The 27252-nt window shown below is 44.0% G+C and overlaps 1 protein-coding gene across 2 annotated transcripts; it reads right to left on the reverse strand.

Moving 5' to 3' along the window:
* On the reverse strand, positions 1 to 27163 carry HPS3 (HPS3 biogenesis of lysosomal organelles complex 2 subunit 1). Of its 2 annotated transcripts, none has more exons than XM_069975386.1 (18): positions 26836 to 27163; positions 25933 to 26280; positions 24714 to 25193; positions 23156 to 23342; positions 21938 to 22023; positions 21131 to 21329; positions 19352 to 19433; positions 18538 to 18686; positions 14158 to 14260; positions 7612 to 7793; positions 6585 to 6759; positions 5669 to 5899; positions 2857 to 3042; positions 2329 to 2520; positions 1724 to 1828; positions 1268 to 1474; positions 1040 to 1130; positions 1 to 222 (listed from the first exon to the last, which is right to left on the reverse strand). In XM_069975386.1, the coding sequence occupies exons 2-18, from the start codon at positions 26147 to 26149 to the stop codon at positions 95 to 97; spliced, it is 3000 nt and encodes a 999-aa protein (XP_069831487.1). In that variant the 5' UTR covers positions 26150 to 26280; positions 26836 to 27163; the 3' UTR covers positions 1 to 94. The 2 variants fall into 2 exon arrangements, with proteins under 2 accessions (XP_069831487.1, XP_069831486.1); XM_069975385.1 differs by lacking the exon at positions 26836 to 27163 and adding an exon at positions 26354 to 26805.
* Between the last annotated feature and the right edge of the window lie 89 nt (positions 27164 to 27252).

Genomic DNA, 27252 nt, shown 5'->3' on the forward strand with positions numbered 1-27252 from the left:
TTCAAGTTGTTGTATTGTTTACTGATCACAGCAGATCTTGGGATGTTGTGCATGTAACATTACATTCACAAAAGATTTAAATACTGTTTCTGGTTCAAGCTACAAGTTTTCTTTTGCTTTGGTTTGCAAGATAAGGCAAGAAAAATACTGCATTTCCATCATCGGGCAGTAGATTGAGGAAATCTTGAAGGTCAAGCTCCATGGCAATCACATCTAAAGTGTCTAAAATGAGACAAACATTACGCTCAGTAATGATTCTCAGAGCTTTTAAAAAAGGTTATTTCAGTGACAGCGGATTCCATATAAACTGTAACAGTACCCTGATGTCAGCGGAAGAATTAACTAAAATTAATTAATTAGCAAAGTCCTTCTATACATTAGTAAATCTGTATTTTCTATTGTAATTATTTAGCCAGAACTATTGTGCTCAGTCACCTCAAAGTGGAAACCAGAGGGCCAGAAGAATGCCCCTTATTCTTGCAGATATTTAATGTACAGACATTTACAATGTGACCTGTTTTGGCACTGCTTAAAGGTAAACAATCCCTCCAAAAGTGTCCGGGAAGCTAAAAATACAGTGCAATAAAGCCCTATAAGCTTTGCACATACCCCCGAAAGATGTATGTAGATGTCCAGGGCTGTTTGCAAATTATCTTTAACTAGTTATATGGGTGTTCCCGCAAACTAGTCACCGATAGCACGCTCGAGTTGGTGGTGGTGCTCCATTACAGCATACATATAGCTTCCTGGACATTTGGAGTGATTAGTTCCCTTTAATAATCATTGGCTGACACATTTTAGCCACATGCGGCTAGCCACTTATGTGTCTACATGCCAACTGTGTTGTGCATCAAAATCAATGGCGAACTGGTGGTACACTGCAGCACCCTTTTGTCGGTACACTGATTTATACCGATGATGTACCAGGAAAATGTGATGTGAATGGGGCCTCTAATTTTGGCGATACTAGAACGTCAATCGTAATTCTAGTTTAGTAACCTAGTGTCAAGTGCAAATGTAGTAAAGGAAACAGATTTACCCTTTAAAGAAGAAATAAATACTTCACTAGTGTTTTCACTGCCGCGTATCCTATCACAGAGGTCAGGTAATAACTTGTTCCACCACAGAGCCTAAAAGAAAAAAAATATAACATTTACTAATCTGTATCTACCTGAATATCTGTCAAATGCTACAAAGAGGCAACTATACCACAAAAGCAGAAATGAAATTAACATTCAGGTAATACACACATCCGGGCTCATCCTACCTGGCTTCCACCTTTTATTTCATGTTTTGCATACATTGTGACTGCCTCAGGACACCGATCTAGTAGCCGCTCTATGGAACCCTCATAATTTAGGAGCCGAGTTGCACAAATGATGTGAATGCTCAAATATGAATTGTTGCTGTCTGGTATGGAGTCCAGAAACGGAAGGAATGACAAAATATCCAGGGAAGGTCCACATAGGAGAGACTAAACACATAGAGAAGACAGGCACACAGTTATGACAAATCACAGTACAGTGTGAAACATCGTATTCCTACTCTGGATTTAGCCCTTCAGTATTAGAGGTGGCAAAAACAGCTTCATTCGCAGGAGAAAGACAAAAAGGATACAAGAATGAAGATAAGGCAGTCTGCTCCAGCTGTCATCTCAAATTGGTTACGACAGATTCATGAGATTCATATTCACCGACATGTAAAGTAACTGCACAACACAAACCTGTAACTTCATCAGGTCTCCACAGGTTGCACATGACACAGGTTCTGAAGACACCATCTTTGTTATCCAAGGGCTGATCAGTCCAAAATGGCTGCAGGAGTTCCTCTAAATAAGACAGATACGTTACCATAGTCCATTTAAAATCCATCAAATGCAAAAACAGCTATGTGGTGGGACACTGATGGATGTATACACTGGGTTAGCAAAATTATACACTGGGTTAGCAAAATTAAACTTTTCAAACTTCTGAGGGTGCCCTATGTTATGAAATTCAAACAACAGGCACTTCAGATGATGCACTCGCCAGTTATTAAAAAATAAATTAATCAAAAGGTGATAGGTGGCACTGCAGCAGTAACAGTATTTTATCTGCATACAGTCAGGTTGAAAACAGACAGCATTGTTGAAAACCAAGGGGGAGGACTAAAGAGGTGTGGTGTGTTCTGCATAACTTTAGCACCACCAACTTTTTCTACAATTTTTTATTTATTTAATGATTTAATAAAGTGCATACTTTGCCTGTTTTCGCCTCATTTAGGGCAGCAGAATTCCCTCCAAAGCCCACCAAGTTGGGTTAATGTATATGTAGAGAACAAAACACCTACCAGATCCTCTGGGCTCTTGAGAGATTTAACACATGCATGTTGTGGTTTGCATATTCGGTCCACATAATGCGATGTAAGCTTGAGCAGTATGTCCTGCAGAACAGATTCTGGAGGATATGAGGATAGCCGAGCTTCCCAAAAATCTACAAGTATTTGTGGATTATCATCTTCACCAGTCTTGTTACATAATGCCTACAGGAAAAGAACAAATCTGTTTACCTAAATGAGCCAGACTGCTGTACCAGTGAGCTTTAGAAGAGTTGGCGCAAACTGTTTTATTTATTCAACCAAAAACTCAGGAGTGTAAGGCCCGTTCACACTACGGAATTGGCCCAGAGATTCCGGGAGGAACTTCTCCGCGCGGACTCGGCACAGACTCCTCCCTTCTATCAGTTACAATGGGCGGAATAAATCAATTAATCATGCACACACATACATATGTAAACATTTCTATAGGTTCTCACAATCAGCATTATTTATATGTAAAATATGCCTCAATAAAAATAAAAATAAAAAAAAGAACATAACCTTAACGAATGACTCTGCTTCCTTCAAACTAATTTTACTGTTTTCATGAAAAGCCACCAGAATGGCTACAAGTAGTCCAGGTAGTGTGTCTCTAAAATGGAAGGCCATGTCAGTGGGTATGACCTTTCTGTCTCTACGTCTTAAAATCAGCCTTGGTTCATCCAGGAAACTGAGCAACAGCTGCATCTGCAAATGAAATAATTTGATAAAAATAAAGGAAATATAAGATGCCAAAGACCTCTAGGACAACAATGCAACAATGCATCAACTCAACTGATGTTGAGGAGATACACTCACCCCAACAGGACTTTTCAATGGGTTCTACATTTAGGCCCTGTTCTCACATTCTATCTTACATTAAACAATGGCCGTTGTTTAATGACAGCATCCGAGTACATTGCAGCCTCTACACATTGTATACATTATAACTGTTATTCTCTGCGGCCATACTTTACATTGTGGGCAATGGCAAATTGGAATGCGGGCACACCCGAATGTGCCCGCATTGCAGTTCAAGGAAGGTGATGTTCATCAGGCCGATACTGTAGTATCGGCCAAGTAAGCACCTCAGATATTGGCCGTGTTTGACCCAGCCGGGTCAAACAAAGTTGTTCACACAGTGAACATGGCCCTAAACAGGAACACAGCCTGTGTGATACACCCGATCTCCCTGCATAGGGTTTTGTGTTGTGTTCCCTATCTATTATTTAATAATGACTGCCTATGTGATCTGCTCTTCCCGAAGACCTGGATTATTTCCACTGGGTACATCCTCCTCCCCATCTCTGCTCATATCTAAAAAGGCTTCTTGTTTTGGGTTTTGACATAAAAGCAACACAATAGACAAAAGCAGCAAAGCTGTTCACAGAAAGGTTATGCAGAGACAGCTACTATAGCTAACTGGTGGGAAATTGTTAATGAAGACTATTTAGAAAGTTGCCTAACCCTTTCCCGCTTTAGAATGTGCTATCACATCCATTTTAAACCCCCATTCCTGTATATGGACGTGCCAGCACGTCCTAAGATGGAATGGGCACAGAACCTGTGCCAGGGTCAACCAAGGCGTGTCCCAGCTGTCACTTATAGTCAAGCACCCGCCTGTGCTCTGATCCTGGCAGTTCACCCAATAGATGCTGCGGTCAGTACGACAGTAGCATTTAGTGAGAACAGAGGGAGAATACTCACAAATTGCAGAGTCCTGATGGTAGGTAGGACAACTGGAGGCCTCAAGTGTTATAACTATGGAAGCTGATCAGGCTCTACTCTAAAGGGTCCTATTACATGAAGCAACAAACCATCCAAATCAGGCAGATTCGGGACGATTATTGCTCCGTGTAAGAGTATATGCACACAGAATATTTCTCACAGAAAACTCGAAACGCGAAATCTGCCACTCGCTCCCATGCTCCACTTGAAGTTCTGTCGGTCACATAGGCTCCATTATACGCTCGGGTGGATTCTGTCTTACGCCCAAAGAAATGACAAGTCAATTCTTTGGGTGGACATCGGAATCCCCCCGACCATAGAATGGAGTCTATGAAGCCGAGTGAGAGGGAAGCAGGGTTGCGCGGTGACGAGCGGCAGATTCCGCACTGAGTTTTCCGCGAGAATTACTCCGTGTGCATATACCCTAATAGAGAGATCGATCAGCCAATGAAACGATCGGTGCAGACCTAAAATCATTGGGCGTTGGGTGCGCATCGCTACGTGTAATACCAATGTACAGCTGATGGCTGATAATGCTTTATTATTTTATACTACAATTAACTTACCCTACCACATTCCCCAGTGTCCTCTAAGGCCTTTCCCCTTGTCTGCAGCTCCGCCTTATGTTCTGGTTTCTGCACTGACAGGGTGCAGCCAGTGGCCGAGACAAGCTGAATGGCTGGCGGCCGGTCAGTGCAGAGACTAGAATAGAAGGCAGAGTTGCATACACCGGGGAAGGCCCGAGGACACCGGGGAAAGTGGTAAGGCGAATTAATACTTTATTATTTTCACTAAAGGCAAGAGTTCCACGGACATCGCCAATGATGTCCATGCAGCCCTTGCTGCCCCATAGTCAGTAAATAAGCGCCGATCTAGCAGATGGGTGCTCATTTAGGCTACGTTCACACAGAGCAAAAGGGGCGGATTACGCGAGGAAATATTTCCGCCTGAAATCAACTGACGCTGAATTCCGAGCAGAATATAAGCAGAATCCCTGCGTATTCCGCTAGGAAAGTGTTCAGCTCGTAATCAGCTCTTGACAAATTCAGCGCGGAATACTCGAGGAATCCGCGCTGAATCCGCATGCATTCAGCGCTGAAATTCAGCGAGTATTTGGTGAGTAAACTAGACTATACCAGAACATATACTAGAATCCTCCTCCCCCCATTTTTCCCCATTTCCGCGCTGATTCAGCGCGTAATTTCCGCTTGTATTCCGCGCTGAAACAGAAAATCAGAGCCCCATTGGTTTGTATAGGCTTCCGCTAGCGGAAGAATGAACATGTTCATTCTTCTGGCGGAAAGCGGATTAGTTCAGTGCGGAAATTCTACTGTGTGAACTGCAGAGCAGAATTTCCATTCAACACAATGGAAATTAGCTCTGCACCTATTTTAACGGCTGAAATTTCAGCGCAGAAATTCAGCTGCTTTTGCTCTGTGTGAACGAGCCCTTACAGTTTATGATCGAGCCGTGTAGGAAGCTAAGGCAGAGTCTGATTTGCTATGCAGAATACAGTAATCTGATAGAGGTAAAAGTGCTGAATGGCACTACAGTGTATTATTAGTTGAGGTCATCAGACAGGTAATCTTATGTAATAGCATCATACCTCTGAGTGATGCTGCATCTCTGCTTCATAAGTCTGAAGATCCTGCATTTTCAGTGCCATGGCTGCCTTTGTAAGGGAAACGAGGGCTGAAGGTCCTGACACATGTAATGTGTCCAGAATGCTCATTGCGTTTTTGGGGCACACATTAGTCATACAAGGACTACATAAAGCATGAGGCAGCTGGTTTGGTTCTACTGCCTTTAGAATCTCCAGCACTTTGAATGCCACAGTCTATGAAAACAAGAATATATTACAATTATTCATCATGGTAATGAATGATGTATAAGGGTACAAACCCACTTGACGTATTTGCTGCGTGAATCAGTCTTAAAAATAAGCAGGCAAAACGCAGGTTGGCTTTATACGATTGTTCTGCATTAAAATACGCAATTGCGTATTTTTGAAGCGTGAAGCTTGTTGTTAGCAAAGCATCAGTTGTTAACAACCTGTGTGAAAAACGCATGTAACTTCACGCTTCAAAAATACGCAATTGCGTATTTTAATGCAGAACAATCGTATAAAGCCAACCTGCGTTTTGCCTGCTTATTTTTAAGACTGATTCACGCAGCAAATACGTCAAGTGGGTTTGTACCCTTAATCTGGCTGCAATACTGACACGCAGAGAATCATCAATATCAGTGAGAATTCCAAGTTGTCAATTTTATATTTGCAAGATCAATGTTACCAGTGATCTACGTATGAGATGCAGAGAAGATGCAGAACATGTTAACTCTGCACCTTGTCATCCCCACTTAGGTATCATAAAATAAAACTTTCAAAGACCGGTACTAGCGTTCTTGGCTTATATAAATTGACAGCCAATTCAATATAGAAGCTCAAAATTCAATATTAAAGCTGCATAACTAGTGAACGTGTAATGAAAAAAAATAAAGACTTTTTTTTTTTTTTTTTTTACTTCAGTAAGTTGCTCATCCAGTTCTTCATAAAGTGAATGTTTGAGGTAGAATATGAAACCTTTCCCATAGCTGTCCTGCAGTTCTTTTGATAGTACACGTTCTATTATGTCTGACACTGATAAGCCAGACATTTTGTAGTAAGGGAGCGCAAGGTGAGGATTCTTTGTGTCCAAGCTGAAGGCAAGGGAAAAAAAAAAAACATAATTTCAGTGAAAACAAGTACATCCATAAAGTCTGAACCTCAGAGACAAATAATTCAATTAAATACAGTGGTACCTTGGTTTAAGAGTAACTTGGTTTAAGAACGTTTTGGTTTAAGAGCTCACAGTTTTTAAAAATTGTGACTTGGTGTAAGAGCATTGCTTTGGTTTAAGAGCTCTCTGTATTGGGTGGGAGCGTGAGTGGGGGAGGGGCAGGGTCTGCATAGCGGGGTCTACAGCACTGTACTCTGACCCAGGAAGTCTCCCTCACCTTCCAAATCATAGCAGATCAACTTCAGGCTGGGGCTTACATCAGGGGACAGGACTGTGGAGGTAATCTCTCCATAGCTGTAACCCCTCTCTCCTTGGACAGAGAGTGCTGCATGTATGTGCCCACATCTGCCCTGCTCATTCCTCCATGCTCCCTGCAGTCTCTGTCAGCCCTTGTATTTCCCATCCTCTCCATTACTGTACAGTAACTTATAATATCACATATTCTGCTGTTTCTGAATGTTTCATCTGTTTTACATGTTATTCAGAATATAAAATCAATTTTTTGGGGTGTGGAAACAATTGTCTGCATTGCTATGATTTCTTATGGGAAACTTTGCTTTGGTTTAAGAGTGGATTTAGTTTACAAGCACAGACCCGGAATGACTTATGCTCATAATCCAAGGCACCACTGTAATTGTTTTTTAAAGGTCCTCTTACCGATTTTCAGTCAGAAAGATGAGTGCTTGTTTGCAGTGCCTTGATTATTGTGCGACCATTTAATTAAACATATTGTTATCAGCCGCACATATTCTGTGTACGCGCGATCACTCACCTACTGAAGCAGTCTCCCAGGTAGGCACAGCTCTCTCTGAACGCTGCCATTAGTTCCTCAGTCTCATCGGATCCCACCAAGTCTGGGTTTATTAATGCAGCTCTAAGCAAAAGGTGAGCTTCACTTAGTAGGTGAATAGTGCCATGGGTCTTCACGGTCTCATATCTCTTGCTGTACTCTACCTGGGGAGGACAGCAGATAGAATGGATGAACAGGAAATTCAGTACAGTATCTAATCAAAAGCTTGCCCTGAAAGTATGGCACCAGTTACATAAAGGTATTGTTAGTAATAAGAACCTTCAACAACAAAATAAAAAAAAAATATCAGCAATTGCATGCAGAAAATGCAGATGTGTTTAACCCCTTAAGGACAGAGCCTGAAATGGCCTTAAGGACAGAGACAAATTTTATAAATATGATCTGTGTCACTTTATTCATTAAAGGGGTTGTCCGGCGATAAAAAATTATTCACAGAACACACGTTACAAAGTTATACAACTTTGTAATGTATGTTATGTCTGTGAATGGCCCCCTTCCCCGTGTCCCACCACCCCCACCCGTGTACCCGGAAGTGTGGTGCGCTATACATTACCTGTCACGTGTCGACCACGCTCTCCGATCCTCAGCAGTGACGTCTTCTTCGGGAGGCCGGCGGATCTTCCCCGAGTGCCGGACGCCCTCTGCAGCGTCATCCGAAGCTCAGCCGCGATTGGCTGAGCATAACTGTGCTCAGCCAATCGCGGCTGAGCGACTGATGACGCGGCCGCGTCATCAGCTGCTCAGCCGAGATTGGCTGAGCACAGTTATGCTCAGCCAATCGCGGCTGAGCTTCGGATGACGCTGCAGAGGGCGGCCGGCACTCGGGAAGATCCGCCGGCCTCCCGAAGAAGACGTCACTGCTGAGGATCGGAGACCGTGGACGACACGAGATGCGGCGAGTATAATGCACCACACTTCCGGGTCTAGCGTGGGTGGGGGGAAACACGGGGAAGGGGGCCATTCACAGACATAACATACATTACAAAGTTGTATAACTTTGTAATGTGTGTTATTCTGTGAATAATTTTTTATCGCCGGACAACCCCTTTAATAACTTGGGAATGCTTTTACCTATCCGGCTGATTCTGAGATTGTTTTCTCGTGACATATTGTACTTTACATTTCTGGTAAATTGGAGTCTATACTTATAACGAATCTTTATGGAAAAAAGCATTTTCTCTGGTAATAGGTTTATAATTATGAAAATATTGGATTACAATAAAATTTCTTACACACTTAGCTTTTATTTCTGTAACTCCCCTAAAGGGTTAAAAAAACTTTCTGGATGTGCTTTTGCAGAGTTTCAGGGGTGCAGTTTCTGAAATGGGGTGCTTTGTGGGGTTTTCTAACATACAGTCCTCTCAAATACACTTTAAACCTGAACAGGTCCCTAAAAATATCTGATTTTGAAATTTTACTAAAAATTTGGAAAATTGCTGCTAATGTTTTAAGCTTTCTATTGTCTAAAAAAAATGAAACATAGTTTAATAAATGCTGCCAACATAAAGTAGACATGTTGCTAATGCTATTTAATATATAATTTATGTGGCATAACCACTTTCTGAATAAGCAGAAAGGTTTCAAAGTTGGAAAATACAGTTTATACAGAAATGCAGTTTATAGAAATACCCCATATGTGGCCCTAATGCGCTATTTGACGCAACCACAAGCCTCAGATATAAAGGAGCGCCTAGTCATTTTTGACTGTACCACTTCAGGTTGGCAGAGGCTCTGGGGTGCAAAAACATAAAAAAAAACCACCCCTAAAGAGACACCATTTAGAAAACTGCACCCATCGAGGAATGTAACAAGGGGTGCGGTGAGCATCTGGACCCCACAGGTGCTTCAAAGATTTTCAGAACAATGTCGTAAAAAAGGAAAAATTCTATTTTTTACACTAAAACGTTGTTCTAGCCTTCATTTTACATTTTTACAAGGGAATAAAAGAAAAAACAAAAACAAAACACCAAACGTGTAGCACAGTTTCTCCCGAGTATGGAAATACCCCACATGTGGACATAAAGTGCCAAGTGGGCGCAGGACGAGCCTCCAAAGGGAAGGAGCGCCAATTGTCCTTTAGAAGCTGAATTTCACTGGAATGGATTTCAAGGGCCATGTCGCATTTACAGAGCCCTTGTGTTGCCAAAACACTGGGAACCGCCCACAAGTGACCCCCATTCTGGAAACTACACCCCTCAAGGAATCTAACAAGGGGAGCAGTGAGCATATGGACCCCACTGGTGACGGGCACATGTGGAACAATGTGACGTGAAAGTGAAAACTTTCATTTTTTCACTTTCACGGCACAAAGGTGCCCGTCATCAAGGGGTCCATATCCTCACTGCACCCCTAGTTAGATCCCTTGAGGGGTGTAGTTTCAAGAATGGGGTCACTTGTGGGGGGGTTTCCAGTGTTTTGGCAGCACGACGGCTCTGTAAATGCGACATGGCGTTCATCATCCATTCTGGCCAAATCCAGCCTCCAAAATGCAAATGGCGCTCCTTCCCTTTGGAGGCTTACCCTGCACCCACATGGCGCTTTATGTCCACATGTGGGGTATTTCCGTACTCAGGGGAAATTTCTCTACACATTGTGTTTTTTTTTTTTTTTATCTTTTAACCCCTTGTGAAAATGAAAAAATCAAGACAAGATCAATGATTTAGTGTAAAAATTAAACATTTTTTACACTAAATGTTGGTCTAGCCTTGATTTTTTTTCCATTTCCACAAGGGGTTAAAAAAGAAAATGAGCACAAATACCCCACATGTGGGCATAATGTGCCATATGGGCACAGGGCAAGCCACCAAAGGGACAGAGCGCCATTTAGAGGCTGGAATGGAGGATGGAGGCAATGTCACAATTACAAAGCTCCTGTGCTGCCAGGATAGTAGAAACCCCCCACAAGTGACCCCATTCTGGAAACTACACTCCTTAGGGAATCTAACAAGGGGTGCAGTGAGCATATGGACCCCACTGGTGACGGGCACATATGTAGAACACGTGCGCCATGAAAACATCAAAATACCATTTTTTTTTTTCATTTTTACGGCACAAATGTGCCCGTCACCAGGGGCCCATATCCCCGCTGCCCCCCTTGTTAGATTCCTTGTGGGGTGTAGTTTCCAGAATGGGGTCACTTGTGGGGGGGTTGTACTGTCCTAGCCGCACAGAGGCTTTGTATTTGCACCATGGCATCCTCTATTTGGGGGTATTATGCCAATTATTAGTTTATAAGGTTGAAAAGGAAAGGAATCCATCAAATTCAACCTGTGTTGATCCAGAGGAAGGCAAAAAACCCTCGTGAGGCAGACGACAGTAGCCTCATTACAGGGAAAAAAATTTGTTCCTGACTCCATAATGGCGATCAGAATAATCCCCGGATCAACGGGACCCCTGAGATAGGAATAAGGGAAGGAATTTAGAAAATGTAGAACTTCGATGATGTGTGGCACGCCTTGAATCGATCCAGTATGCAGAGGTCGGGGTGATCAGGACAGGCGTCGCACTGGAAAATGGTGTCCTTCCTGATCCCCCTGTTACGCCACACTCTGCACTTCTTCTGGGGTCTCCTGTTTTCCAGTGTGGGGGACGTCACCTGGAAAATGTTGCCCTGGTGCGATATGGGGTCCTTCATATCCAGAAGCGCTGGGTCCACTCCATGGCTGCTAAATATTAGGGCTCTATTACTGCTTCTGATATTCTCGGATCGTGCCGCAAGCTACAGTAGCTCGGGCAGCGAGGGACCGGAAGAGGGGGTGCTGGTATAAAAGTTATCCCCGTACAGGTGGTAACCTTTATCCAGCAGTGGGAAGATCAGTTCCTGAATGATCTTCCCACTAACTCGGAGGATGGGGGGACATCTGGGGGCTGGATTCGGGTGTCCCTTCCTTTATACACTCTAAGGCTGGGTTCACACTACGTATATTTCAGTCAGTATTGTGGTCCTTATATTGCAACCAAAACCAGGAGTGGATTGAAAACACAGAAAGGCTCTGTTCACACAATGTTGATATTGAGTGGACGGCCGTCATTTAATGGCAAATATTTGCAGTTATTTTAAAACAACGGCTGTTATATTGAAATAATGGCAGTTATTTACTGTTATATGGCGGCCATCCACTCAATTTCAACATTGTGTGAACAGATCCTTTCTGTGTTCTTAATCCACTCCTGGTTTTGGTTGCAATATGAGGACCACAATACTGACTGAAATATACATAGTGTGAACCCAGCCTAAGGGTACCTGCACACTGGGAAATGGCGAAGGATAACCCTTTGTGCATTACGCAGCTGGAACCCGCCGGCGGACTGATGGTGGAGCGTGTCTCTGCTTGTGTCAGACTCCAATCTATGCACGGGCGGATTCCGCCCTCCGTCCAAAGAATGAACGTGTTCATTCTTTGGACGGACGACGAAATCCGCCCATGCATAGAATGGAGTCTATGACACGGGTGGAGACACGCCTGCATCAGTCCGCCAGTGGGTGCCAGCTGTGGAATGCACAAAGGGTTATCCTTCGCCATTCCCCAGTGTGCAGGTACCCTAAATCTGTAAGTGTACCCTGAGGTACTCTCACAGAGTTTGTAGAATTTCACGCCATACCGTGATCTCTTATTGGGAAGGTACTGGCGGAAAAGACGTGTCTGGGGGGCAGCGTACGCTACGCTATCCCCAGACACATCACTGGATGATGAGGATGAATGGAGGAAAAAAGGATCCCCCCATTCTTCCTCACTGGTTATTTCGGTGTCGGAGGCAATAATAACATATGCGTCCGCCACCGAAAACACCCTGGGGGCATTTTTATATGGGGAATGTAAATGTGTAGTGGTGTAGTGCAAAACTTTATTACATGTAGTGTAGTGTTTTTTACGGTTTTTTTTGACAGTAAGAAAAAATATCCCTACGCCAAGAAAGAAGTTGCTGATAAATGCCGCACTTATCAGCAGACAGTGGCGGTAGGATATACGCCTACGCCAAAAAGGAGGAGTTGCTGATCAGCGCCGCACTTATGTGCGATGCTGATCAGCACTCAGCGGCGTTAGGGCGCATAAAAAAAAAAAATAAATAAATAAAAAATTGAACAAAAAAAAATAAATTGAAAAACTCTTTTTAACCCAAAGCCACTGATCAGTGTATAATATACACTGATCAGCCGCTAGGGGGCAGTAGAGTGAAGCTGCCAAAAACTTCCGAAGCCCGAAGAGCTGAGGATTTCCTTAGTTAGAAGACGCGGACCCGACGAAACCCGGAAATGACTTGAAGAAGAGAAGAGGACGCCGCGGACCGCCGATCTTCGCTCCGGATGCCCAGATCAGGCGAGTATAGTGCACCTACACTACACTCACCTGTTCTGCACCCCTCGTTAATCTGTTAATCACCCCCCGTGCCGACAAGCAGGGATGGCCTGCTATACATTATAGCAGGCCATCTTCCCCGATCGCTGTGTGCATACACACAGCGATCGGGGAAACATCGGGCGTAAATGTACGTCCATTTGCGTTAAAGCCCAGGCAGCGGGGGCGTACATTTACGCCCGATGTCGTTAAGGGGTTAAGGAGCCTAGGGCTTGCTGTGTAGCTGAATAGACAGCTATAGATGAAGATGTTTGTGCATTGCACTATCCTTCTCTTGTATATCTGAGTTCCTTTTATGCTTTGTGCTTTTCTTTATACACCCCTTGTATAATAAGTAACAGTGTATTTTTTTTTTTAACCCCTGGGGGCAATGACTACTCTGTATGGTTCCTTATCGCACCTTTGCCTGATCATATTTTTACATACATCTAAGACTTATTTTTACATATTTACGAATCTGGAAGTCTCATCATTGCTCGGTGCAGTTTGTTTGGGGAGCAAGTGTCCTTGCTGCCCAAAGTATTCCATAAATCTATTCAATAAATAAAGCATAGTGTACATTACATACACTTCAATAGACAATACAATGCCATAGATTTCTGCATATAGTGTGCCCCCTGCTGGACACTCCATAGGAATTACAACTGATTTAGGACGTCACAGTTTTTTTTTAGAGAATTTGAACCTTGCCTCATCTACTAAATTAAGGGAAATAGCACTATATGTGCATTTCCCATAATTAATTTGTGCATTAGGAATTCCATAAGTATAAACATATTAAAAAATAGTTTTGGCCGAACTTCTCCTTTAACCTCCTGGAGTTATGCTCTGCTCAAAGAATTGACACATCAATTGTGTAAAATCGTGGGCCCTAATATTTTGGGGTTCCTGATCATCCTGGTATCTGCAAGCTGATGGGTGGGGGCCCCGTTCCCAGATGGGAAAATCCCTCTAATATTTCAGGGTGGCAACAATGTTGACCACAACTGAATAGATGCTTATTTCTCTTTCTTTGTTAGCAACTATAGTGGGATGGGATTAGCTACATGTAGATCAGCTATAATCCAAATTAAATGCTCTTTGTTCTGCACTATACTATGCATACAAATACTTATACATGTAGAGTAGTAGATGTAATAAAAATGAATACCATTTCTCTGTAGAGCTGGAGAGTAGGTGTAGTGCTTACAACATATAGATTCCAGCCATGCTCGGACTCACTGGAGGCCTTGCTCTTCACACTGCTTACTTTTCTTGAAATACAATAAAATACAAGCTTATATTAATAGATGCATACTCAAGCTGTGTATTTTCTCAGGAAACAACAGCTATGTGAAAGAGGTGGACTTTATATAAACCATCTGATCTTTTCTTGTTCCTGGTAAACATTACACTCCTCCAGACTTTTATGGTGGCAATCTTTGTTTTTCAGAGGGGTTGTTGTCTCAGACCAGCTTGCTGCTCATGGACAAACAATGGAGCAGTTGTTATGGTCAGTGACAACTACACAACACACTTCAATGTAGTTTTCTACCTCTATTCACACAGGTATATTATGTTTGTCTAAGAAAGCAAGAGACTTTTTTGTTCACCAACCTTAATTAAACCCCCCCCCCCCCCTTCCAGGGCCACTTTTTTTTATTCCACTTTTGTTCTCCTTGCATTGAAAAGGCCATGGCACTTGCATTTTTTTCACCTGCAGACCCAATATGAGCCCTTGTTTTTTGCAACACCAATTGTACTTTGCAATGACAAACTTAATTTTTCCATAAAATACACAGCGAGACAGAAAAAAAAAAATTGTGCGGTGAAACTGAAAACTGCATTTTTATCTATTTTTGGGGGGTTTGTGTTTATGCCATTCACTCTATGGTAAAACTGACATGTTATCTATGTTCTTCAACTCAGTACGATTACAATGATAGGCAAATTATATAACTTATTTTATTTGACTGCTTTTAAAAAATGTAAACTTTTTTTTAAAAACCTTAATATGTTTAAAATTTCTCTATTACCATCCTTATAACACTTATATTTTTTGGTCTATGGGGCAAAGTGGTAATTTTTTGTGCCACGATCTGTAATGGAACTTTCTTTTGGTAGCTTGCTTGTTACAATTTATTCTGGATTTGATGTGAACAAGAATTAGCAATTTTGCATTTTGACATTGTTTTGTGCTTACAAAGTTTACCATGGAAGATCAGGAATGCAATAATTTAATTGTTTGGGAGATTCTGCATGCAGCAATATCAAATATATTTGTTTTTATTTATAAAAAGGGAAAAAGGGGGCCGGTTCATAGAGGGGTCATGGTGTGGCCCCTCTCTGTACAACCCTAAGGGCACTATGGTGTATGGGTACGTCATGGGTCCTTAAGGGGTTAAAGGGAATGTGTCGCAAGACAATGCTATCAAATCTTAAGACATCATGATACTGAGCAGGAAGAACTGAGCAGATATATAATTTATTCTCGCTCGTTATGGGAAAAGATTTGGTATAAGTTATAACTTGTTAATTGAAATCCCTGCACATTCTATGCACAGTGTCACTCAGTGGACATCTTTGCATGGAAACATGAGATTTCAATGAAAAAATTACAAGTTATACTGAATCTTTTCCCATTAAGATATATATTAATTTGCTCAGATCCTTCTGCTCTATAACATGATGCCAATAGCTTAGGTACAATTTTTATGGTGACCGGTTCTCTTTAAATAATCTAATGTTTTTTTTGTATTGGACACCGAAGCCACAACTCAGAGCAGAGAGGAGGAGATGCCCAGAGGACACTTGGAATCACGGAACAAGAAGAATAAGGGTAACTTCATACGTACCGGATCCGCAGCGGATTTCACGCTGCAAGTTTGCAGGGAAATCTGCTGCGGATCCTGTACTGTGAAGCTGAATGGATCCCATACACACAGCAGATCCGCTGCATGTATGGGACCCGGCTCTTTTAACCCCCTGCACCCCGCCGGCCGCAGCCCTGGCCTCTCTAACCCCCTGCATCCCGCAGGCCGCCCGCCCGCAGTCCCAGCTTCTTTAACCCTCCCACCGCCCGCAGCCCCAGCCCCCTTAAGCCAACAAACGCCCGCAGCCCTGAGCATACATTACCTGCTCAGCGCCGCGGCTGTGTGCGGCGGCAGGATGCAGGGGGTTAAGGGGGCCGGGTCCCATACACGCAGCGGATCCGCTGTGTGTATGGGCCCCCTTCAGCTTTACAGTACAGGATCCGCAGCGGATTTCACTGCAAACTCGCATCGTGAAATCTGCTACGGATCCGGTTTGTGTGAAGTTACCCTTAAGGCATGTTTACCTCAGTCAGGCAAGTAGCATGACCATTCACCTAGGTGTACTTAAACTGCTTTACCCATTTACAGAATAGGGCATCCCCTGGTACCATAAGGATGTTTCCAAGTTTCTATAGTAATACCAGCTTGAGGGTCTGAAGCATGACTTGAGGACAGATCATACACCAAGTTATCTGGGCAATGGACATAAAGGGGTTTCCTCATCTTGGTTAAAGGGGTTCCACTTCACGGCTTGCCCAGGAAACTTTTCATGAACAGGGAAAGTTCTATCCAGGGATGCCACACGCTAGTTCATAACTCCTCATAGACTACAGCATTATGGAAAGTTTGAGTGTAGACTAACCCCTCCCTATCTTCTCCTTTCACATTCTCTGATTCCACGCCTTTGGTCTTTAATACTTGCGGTAACATCAGTGCAGCATAGTGAATGTAAAACAAAGGGCCATGCCTTTTTCTGGATGGTATGCTCTAATACAGCGTTTCCCAACCGGGGTGCCGCGGCACACTGGTGTGCTGGGAGAACTCGCCAGGGGTGCCGCGGGATCCCGGTGGGAAATGTGCGCTGTCTCTTTACGCATCCCGAGAAGCTGCGGCCGCGCAGCTTCTCGGGATGCACGGATCACTTTCATGTTCCGTCCGCACTATGAGCACTATGAGCGGGCGGAACATTAAAGTAAGCAGAATATAGGAGCAGGAAGTGTCAGCGTCCTGCTCCTATATTCACTCCCATAGGCTGCCGGCACTTCATGCCAGCAGCCTATGGGAGGCCGGGACGTGACCTCTCCGGCAGGCGTGATGATGTGACGTCATCACGCCTGCCGGAAGTCCCGTCCCCGCGGCTCGCAAGATGGAGCCAGAAGAGGAGGAGGAGAGCTGCTTCCTGCAGCCACAGCGCGGATTAGGTGAGTAGGATGTTTGTTTTATTTTGGGGCACCTCTGGGGGCATTATTAGTATATATGGGGGGCACCTCTGGGGGCATTATTAGTTCATGGGGGGCACCTCTGGGGGCATTATTAGTTCATGGGGGGCACCTCTGGGGGCATTATTAGTTCATGGGGGGCACCTCTGGGGGCATTATTAGTTCATGGGGGGCACCTCTGGGGGCATCATTAGTATATGGGGGCACCTCTGAAGGCATTATTAGTATATGGGGGCACCTCTGGGGGCATTATTAGTATATGGGGGCACCTCTGGGGGCATTATTAGTATATGGGGGCACCTCTGGGGGCATTATTAGTATATGGGGGCACCTCTGGGGGCATTATTAGTATATGGGGGCACCTCTGGGGGCATTATTAGTATATGGGGGCACCTCTGGGGGCATTATTAGTATATGGGGGACACCCCTGGGGCATTATTAGTATATGGGGGCACCTCTGGGGGCATTATTAGCTCATGGGGGCACCTCTGGGGACATTATTAGTATATGGGGGCACCTCTGGGGGCATTATTAGCTCATGGGGGAACCATTAGCTCATGGGGGCACCTCTGGGGGCATTATTAGTTCATGGGGGAATCTCTGGGGGCATTATTAGTTCATGCGGGCACCTCTGGGGGCATTATTAGTTCATCACAGCAGGGGATCCTACATACAGGGGGCACAGCAGGGGATCCTACATACAGGGGGCATCCCACATTCCTAGTCGCTTTACTGCACATAACACCAAACAGCACAGTTACTTTGGGAGCCTACAGGAGGGAGAAAGGAAAGGAAGTTGCTAGAAATGTGCGGAGCCTAAATTGTTTGTCTTGCAGGTTCTGAAGAAATGAAGTAGCTGGAAAAAAATTCATGGCGGATGGAGAGGAAAAGGGAAAGTGACTCCTCAGATCAAAGAAGACGTCACCTGTGAGTCACTGTATGACGGTTTTCTAATTTTGTAGAACATTATTTAGTAGGGGTGCCCCGAGGAAATTTTTTTTTCCAAGGGGTGCCCCGAGGTTGAAAAGGTTGGGAAGCACTGCTCTAATGCTAGAAACTGACATTTACTGCAGTGTGCTCCAGCCTGCACAGTGAGAAACAGCTATCTACGGATGGGGGATTCCTTCTTTTGAAGAAGATTCTGGTTTGGCCAAAATCCTCAGTTATGTTTCAAAGCACCTTGACGGACTGGACAGTGACGTATATAGAGAAGCAACCTCCAATAGGTGGCACTGCAAAGATATTCCAAAACATTGTTTACAAGTGCATAAAAAAGACACGACATGAACATATAATAACCTTTTAGAGCGTTTCATTTTATCCGGCGCGACCTCAATATCTGCCTTTGTTAGGATGATAACGTAGTTATTAAAGTGTTGTATGGCTTTTAATCCAATAAATAGCTGCATCCTTAGGGTACAGACATCAAGGGATACAGGTGGGCAAGTCTGTAAAAGAAAATTGTAATTTTCCATTGAAAGGAAACTTGACAATAAGTCTTCTGAATTATGAGAAAAGGGGACTAAAGTTTCTCTTATCTAACAGTATTCCACCTTTCTATACTCACAAAACAACAGTGTGAAGCATATATGTCCTGTGTGTACTGCCCCATATATACACAGATAAAGAAATGGTGTAAACATTTCTGTAGGAGTAAATACTAGTGCAACACAGGTTTTTAATATCATGCATGCTCATAGCTGTCTAATATTTACTGCAATATGGGTAGGTTAAAGAGGGTTGTCATGAAAACCTAATATTTGAAGCAGATCTGTCAGGAGGAAAATAATGGTGTAAATAAGCCCATGGTATCTCCATAGTTCTTTCCTGTGCCAAAACAGAAGCCTTTTTGTAAACACATGAATGAGGCTCAAAAGCCCAGGTGGTGTTTCCCAGCAAGGTAAAAGGCCAGGTACGCCCAGCCCATGCCCTTTTCATCTAGTGGCTGTCAGTCAAATGGAATGGACAGATACAAGTGGGTACTGAGGTGGTAAATAGGAAGACATGGGCTGGACCTACCTGGGGGACACTCCCTGGGCCTTTAAGCCTTATTTACATATTAACAGAAAAGGCTTACAGGTCGATGCTGGAATAGTATAATGTGGGCATATACCTTCATAGTTGTATCAATATAAGGGTCCTCCTCCCGAGCTGCTGCTGCACTGCATCTCACAGTAAAACACTGCAGGTTGTTACTGTAAAAGAGGAGATTAGGAAAATAGTCTTCATTATTGATCGGCAGATTAGGGCATTGTAATACATGGTATAACATATCTTTACATCAGGAAACAAATATAAATGTTAATAAATAAGTAAAACATTGTAATCCCTCTGCTCAGAACTATTTCTTGGAGACAAGTACAAAGCATAAGAGCAAGATAAAAACTGTCAGTACACACTAACAATTTACATTATCTTTTCAGTAACCCAATAACCTTAACAATGTAAGGCCATGTTTATGCAAGTGTTCTGTAATGGATCCTTTTGACTTGTAATGAGTTCAGCATTTTTTTTAAAGTTAAAATAACAGTATAATACACCATTGTAGTCAAAGAGGAGACTTAAAGTGACAGGGTCACCCCCTTTTTGCGTTATGACTTCTGTGATCTGTGCTGTGATCTTTTATCATCTGCGGATTGTGCTACGAGGTCGCAGCGCCACTTAGCCCCGCCTACATTGCCCTCATAGCCCCACCCCTCCGATACATCATCAGAGCATAGGCCCTTCCTCTTGTTGGCCTTTGGACGAGGGGCCTATGTGCTGATGACGTCACAGGAGGGCGGGGCTAAGGGGCGCTGCACCCGCGAAGCTCCACCCAGGTAGCAAAATCTGCAGATGATAAAAGATCACATTTTACTGGAACAAGCACCATGATATATTATATAAAATAAGGAATATGAAAACTGCAAAAAATGTACCCCTTACACCTGTGTAGAGAAGTCATAATGCAAAAAGGGGGCAACAGTGTCACTTTAAAAGGAGTTATCCAGTCTTAGGGCCCTATTACACACATATAGCAGACCGATTGACAGATTTTTGAAGCCAAAGACAGGAATGGATTTGAAAAGAGAAGATATCTGTGTGTGTGTGTGTGAAAAAATAACAAACAAAACACACTAAAAACAAAAACCTTACCAACGTCAGTCAGTCTGTGTGCGATATTGCAGCTCAGTTCAATTGAATAAAGCCAAGGTGTAATGCCACACAAAGCCTGACCACAGGTATGGGTCCGATTCATGTTTGTTGGTTTTTTAAATCCCGGAGAACTCCTTTGATGAGTTTGGACAGGAAAGCTTGTACTGACGTACCTCACATATCTTGTACAGGACCTGGTCACTTCCTGGTCCTTTTAATTCTCCATCTGCAGGGTCTAGTCTTGCTTAAATAATGAACATATGATTCAAACCCACCCCCCCCCCCCCCAAAAAAAAAAAAAAAGAAAAAAAAAAGAAAATATCACTGCTTCTCTCTAAGTAAAAGCTTCCTCTACTGCTACTGGAGCCCATATCTGCCATCAAAATGTTAACTTTTTTGCGTACGACCACCGATCAGCTGATTAGTGATACTAGGGTGTGAGAGTTATGTGTCTCTGTAAAATGCTGCACACCCATCACTGTTTATCATGCATAGTGCCAAGCCTGGTATTGCAGTGCTATCCTATTTACTTGAGTGGGACTAAGCTTTTGTATGTTGTAATAATGCAAAGCTACTACAAAATGTATCTATCCAAGGTAAACTATAAGGGAACTTGGCACCCCTAAAGCCATCCAATCCCCACCAAACTGATATTGGATAACAGTAATGTCCCTTTAAAACACTAACTAAAAAAAGAAAAAAAAAACACACACAAACTCAGAAATGGAAGAAGATAGATACTTTAACAAAGCAATACCTTGTAATGACATGTAGGAATTGGGGAGTGAGCACTGCCTGCTGGGACCTCTCTGGATACTGGTAGACTGATATCAGCTCTACAGCATTGAAGAGAGTGTACAAAAAGCCATCATGTGGCATGGAGAAGAAACAGAACAGGCTTGAAATTTCCCTCTGAGAAACCATGTTTTTGCCATGCATAGGAAGACTACGATTTTCTAAAAGATAAGCAAAAATTAAACTGTGAAAATAAAGGCCTACCAAGTCCATTTAACATCTCAATACTGGAAATAATCTAACAGCAAGTTTACCTAGATATCAAAGTGTAACTATTGTTAGAACAATAAAAAAAAAACACAACAACAACACTTTTGACCAAGTCCAAAGGAGTGTTCAGACCGTGTACAATTACTAGAATGAGTGGGGAAGAAAAGAGTGCTGCTCTTCCCCTCCTACTCTTGAAGGAGAGACATACTTACTCATGTATAGATAAATGTGGATATCAGGCAGTCAGCAGGCAGTGCACCGGGGGAGGGGGTTGGGGGTAATAGGAACGCCCCCAGTACACCAAAAGGACTAAATTATTTATTTCAGAAGAATTAACTCCTAAAGGGCGCCAAGTACAAGGCGATAAGAGACTGGAGCTGGAATGAGCACCTCAGGTAATAAGGTCACTACACTGGACTGGAACTAGTTTACGTAGGAAAAATTTATTACATTATATAATATTTGAGGGCCTGAAATGCCACATTTAGCAAACCATTTATAATAATCCCGATTCATTTCATAGCATGATCATATTCTGTAACCATTAATGTTACCTTACCAGTCTTATACATGGGCAGCAGCTGTAGGGAATGTAGTCGTGTGCTTTCCACAATAAGGCCATCGGTAAAGTCTGGTGCAAACCTCCTAAGCATAAAAAACAAACAAGAAATATGTGTCACTATTCATGCAAGAACAGTTGGGGCGAAAAAAAAACAAACAAAAAAACACAGCCTAATTTGATAACAGCTTGATTAAAATGGCAAACACAGTAGACAATTCATCAAAGCCAATATCTTGATTTTAGGTCCAATGATACAGCCTCTCTCAAAGGGAACTATTACACGGAACGATAATTGGCCGAATCTGCCCTATCCAGTCGATTATCGTTCCGTGCAATAAAGACAACGATCAGCTGATGATCGGTGTCATCGGCTGATCGTTGATATATTTTCTGACCTATCATCATCGGGCGCCGACGGCGCATCGCTACGTGTAATAGCGGTGCGCAGCTGACGATATGCAAAGAGGAATATATAACTACGCAGGCTGCAGGGCTCCTCTTTCTCTGTGCTTCTCCCCAGGTCCCGCGCGTCAGAGCGGCCTGTTTTAGCGGACAGACCACTCAGCCAATCACAGGCTAGACTGCAGCGGCCAGTGATTGGCTGAGCGGTCTGTCAGCAGAGACAGGCCACTCTGAAACTGGAGCGCGCGGACCCGGGGAGAAGCACAGAGAAAGAGGAGCCCTGCAGCTTAAACAAGGGCTGCAAGGACATCTGTAACGATGTCCCTGCAGCCCTTGTTAAACGATCGGGCCGTGTAATAGGCCCAGGTATTATCGGGCCCCCATTGGCTCATGTAATACCACCCAAAGTCTGTCAACTGGGCAAGATTTTTTTTGAGTGTGTCTAGAAGTCAATGACCTCTCACCAGGATGTAGACTTCAGGGTCTTTTTATGTGGCAGCATTTTTCTTGTGATAAGACCCAGTGTCTAATCCCTCCACACGTGTAATTATTTACTTATCTGCCCAAGACACAGCTGAGCTTCACTGTAATCTGACTATTCAGTTTGCGTGCATTCTTTGTCAACGAGGGTACAAAAACACAAACACATACATATACATATATATATATATACACACACACACACACACACACACACACACATATACATACTAACCATTCTAAAAGTTGAAGTATTGCTGTATTTAAAAAAAAAAAAAAAAAAAGAAGCTTGGTCACAAAAGGTTAAAGTTGATGACTCTTTAAACTGCTTACCTGTACAATATATAATTTACATGGCAATGGCTTTGTGCATCTATGGAGAGTCCCGTTGGCTCTGGGGTCACCACTATGTTGCACGATTTGCAGTCCTCTCCAATAAGTTCTACAGGCCTTTGAAACATGACAAAGTCCTCAGACTCTAATGGATGGCAAGCCGTCACGACAAGACCATTCTTACTACCTGTGAGAAGAAAAATGACAAAAAGGGACAAGCAAACAAGAGAAGCCTTGTAGCCACTATACCTAGAGACTTGCTACTGGTGTACTGGTGGATACTGGTAACTTTTTGAGTTAAACATACAAATCCAAGTCAGCTGACACCTACAGTATTACATGCATTTATAGAGCAGGACATTTACTACTGGCACACCTACAGAACAAGGATCAGGAGGCAATGTGCATCACCTCCACACTCCTACATGTAAAAGCCACAGGGGCGTATATCCAGGGACACTGCATATATATGTGATGTGGCCAAAAATAACATCTCTGGCAGAGGAGAGCCAGTGGCTGCTTGCTCTGTCAGTCCACTGTTTTTAACTATAAGGGCCCATTAGAAGCCCTTATGGTTAAATACATAGGTGCAGGAGCAGACAACCTTTTGCTTAATCCCTTATGTACTGCAGTGTGTAGGTGACCCAATGTTCAGAAGACAAGATCTGTTTTACTGCTCGTGCACGGATAACCCCTGGCCTCTGCACATTTTTCTACTTGATTATCAGAGCAGTAAAGCAGAGTTCTCTGTCTTCTGCTTGTTAACCCTTTTTTGTGTTGCAGGATGTACGTAAACATTGGGTCACTTACACACAGCAGTACATAAGGGGTTAAGCAGAAGGACACAGGAGGCTCTTATCTTCCCTGTGCATCCCAGGCCTCCCCTCCCCCAAGGGCCCCATAGCAGCTGCCTACCCTGCCTCCATGGTAGCTACGCCACTGCACAGGGAACTTACCCAGAATGGAAGATAAAGGACCTTCAGTGATGTCATAGTCATGTGATTAGAGAAATGACTGTGAAAAGGGTTCCCTAGAGATACAGTACCGTAAGTAGGGACAATCTATTGTACATTTCTGTGTTTGTGTCTTTGGGTACATTAATGTATTACAGGTGTGTGTGTGTGTGAGATGCAGCAGAGCTGAGTGTGTATTGTGCATGCAGTAGAGCTGTGTATGTGTGGGTATAGGGTATAGTCATGGAGAGAGTGTTAAAGTGGACTTGTCATTTCAATAAACTTTGACCCCTTCACTGCATTAGACCACCAGGGAAGTATTATTATTGTTATTTAGCTGTCTGAGGTGCATCTTATATAGAAAACAAATGCAGTAAATGTAAAAAGAATGTAAATGTAAATGAACAAAGGGGGAAAAAAACTGATAAGATTTAAATCAAGAAGTGTCCATAAGTTTGAAAGAAAAGGAGATTGACATGTTAGACAAATACTGAGGACAATGCTTAATAAGATTCCTGTGTTTCAGGTTCAGCAGCACACACACACACATTTAGAATGTAACTGTCCTACAACTTAAAACCGAAAAGCTGAATGACATGTTTTACCTTTCTCTGGCAACATTTCAACTTCTGTTGTGTTTTTCAAGATGGATCCTTTGGGGGGATCAGAGTTCAGTCTGAACACTAAAACTTCCAGGTCATTGGCGATCCCAATATGCCAGGAGCAGAAGCACAGCTCACTGGGTTCAATCCCATTTAAATGTAAAACCAAGGATCTGTCAAAATCTAACATCACGGTATCACCGATAGCGATGTACTTCAAGTTGAAGACCATTAATTTATTTTTACAGCCGACCAGAAGATCTCCTCGTTCAGGACAACAGCAGAGGCACAGCGGGTTTTCTGAGAGCGGCATCTCTATGATTTCCATCTGGTCCTTGGAGGTCCCACTATGGAGGGATTCTAACTGGAGGCCAACCATGCGTACACTGACCCGGGAGCTCCCCATAGTCTGACATCTCCAATTCACATACGCTCTCAGGGAGGAAATATTGTTCTTCTCTTCAATTGTAACCAAATAATCTCCTAAGGAAGAAAAGGGTCAAGACGTCACATGGATTTACCAAAAGCAACAGGCCAATAAATGCTGGGAATGTATGGTCTCACTCACATATCCTGCTCCAAGACATGACAGAGCTCAGCGCCTCGCCCTCTCTCATATCCCGATCTCACATAGGGAAGCATGCGGCAACTCAAGATTACAGGGCACAATCATCATCTAACGCTATCCCCTACGCGTACGTAAGGGATAGGGGATACAATCTTGATATGAACACTCCGGCTAAGTTCACACAACGTAAATTTTCTATTAAAGGGGTACTCTGGGCTAGGGGTCTTTTTCGGCTATGACCGGGGAGGAGGTGGATGAGGTCTGCGCTGCCCGGCCGCTTCTTGGTCTCTGCAGGGGCTTGAGATGTGACGTTTCAAGTCCGCTCAGCTAGTCAGAGATCAAGCCCGCGTCAGGGACCAGGAAGGGGCCGGGCAGTGTGGACCGATGCAACACGATCCAGGACCCAGCGCTGCAACCAGGGAGGTAAGGGGACGTCATTTCCCTCATCCACCTCCTCCCTGGTCATAGCCGAAAAAGCCCCCCATCCTGGAGTACCCCATTAATCATGGCCGTTATTACCAGTTTGCAACCATGGCCGTGATTAATAGAAAATTTCCGTTGCACTGCAGTCAATGGGATCCTGGCCGGAGTGTACACACAGGTCGGGATGATATCCTGAGGTGGAGATAGTGCTGCACTGTCACCATCTCTTACCTACGTCACTGTAGCACATCTGCAGCACTTTGCCCAGGGTGTTGAAGCTGCAGAGCGGCTGGCAGAGCTCCTGTCCCACGCTGAACACCTCCACCTTACAGCCCCCCGCACAGGTCACAAACACGCTGTCCCGGCCACAACAGAACACCTCCGGAGCCTGCCTGGTGGGGACGATCCGCTGGGAGCCAAAGGGATGGCAGTTGTAGAGCTGCACCATTGTGTCACACTGGGGGGAGCACACAGCACAGCCCTCAGCAGCTCCTCATGTCTGCCTGGAGAGAGGGGACTTGCTCCACTATGGTGAGAGGAGAGCAGCATCCATGATGAGAGCAGTAGTCCTCCACAGCCCTGTAAATAAGCACACACCGTGTCAGCTCTGAGCCTCCCCTCTCACCACTATGTATACAGTATGGAGACCTACCTGTCCCCTTCCTCATCACATCAGCGGCTGCCGGTCACTCTACCCCGGCGCACAATAACATTACACGGCCGCCCCTCCACCAGCACTGAGCTCGTCCACCTCTTCCGAGCACAGCATGTGACGCCCATTAGCAGATCACATGCTCCGGGGACTGGGCGCGTCCACTGCATGAGGCAGCAGGGGGGAGCGGCGTATTGCTGCCGGGGGCTGCGCCTATCTGCTTACATCATAGCGGCGGCGAGTACGCTCTGGCTTTGTGTACATTGTTATAGATCACAGTTATTGAGATCGATTATTGTCTTTTTTTATTACTATAACTAAACACCAATCGTATTTTTAGTAATTGCATGGTGACTCCAGATTATATTAGTATTTAAATAATCTTGTGCACAATGCAGCAGTTGCCCATAGCAACCTATCACTCTGGCAGCGCCAAAATAATTTTAATGGACTTGAGTGCTGTAAAAATAATCCATACTCACCTGCCCTGATCCCCTACAGCTCCCGGTCCCTGTAGTCACCACTCACTAGCTGAGGAGCGTCATCTCTGATTGGCTTCTGTATAGGGACATTGCAGGAAGCCGCAGTGACTGGAGGACAGTGGGGGATCGGTGCAGGAGAGTATGGATCTCAAATCAGAGAAATGTTTGTATTTTTTGGATCATAGTGAGAAGCCAGACGTGGCGTCACCTCCAGCTGCGAATAGAAACCAGATAAATAAGCGGCGCCCCCATACGGCGCCATGTGACACTACACCGCCACAAGTAATAACACAAGTAACTGCGCAGAGAGGAGGAGACCCCGCGCACTGCCCGCACACGGGGCAACATAGCTCCCCGCCCCCTGCGTAACGCCGCCTCACAGCACACCGACCACACCACTCGTTGCCCCGCCCCGTG

The sequence above is a fragment of the Dendropsophus ebraccatus genome, chromosome 6 (assembly GCF_027789765.1).
Source record: "Dendropsophus ebraccatus isolate aDenEbr1 chromosome 6, aDenEbr1.pat, whole genome shotgun sequence".
NCBI classification, from domain to species: domain Eukaryota; kingdom Metazoa; phylum Chordata; class Amphibia; order Anura; family Hylidae; genus Dendropsophus; species Dendropsophus ebraccatus.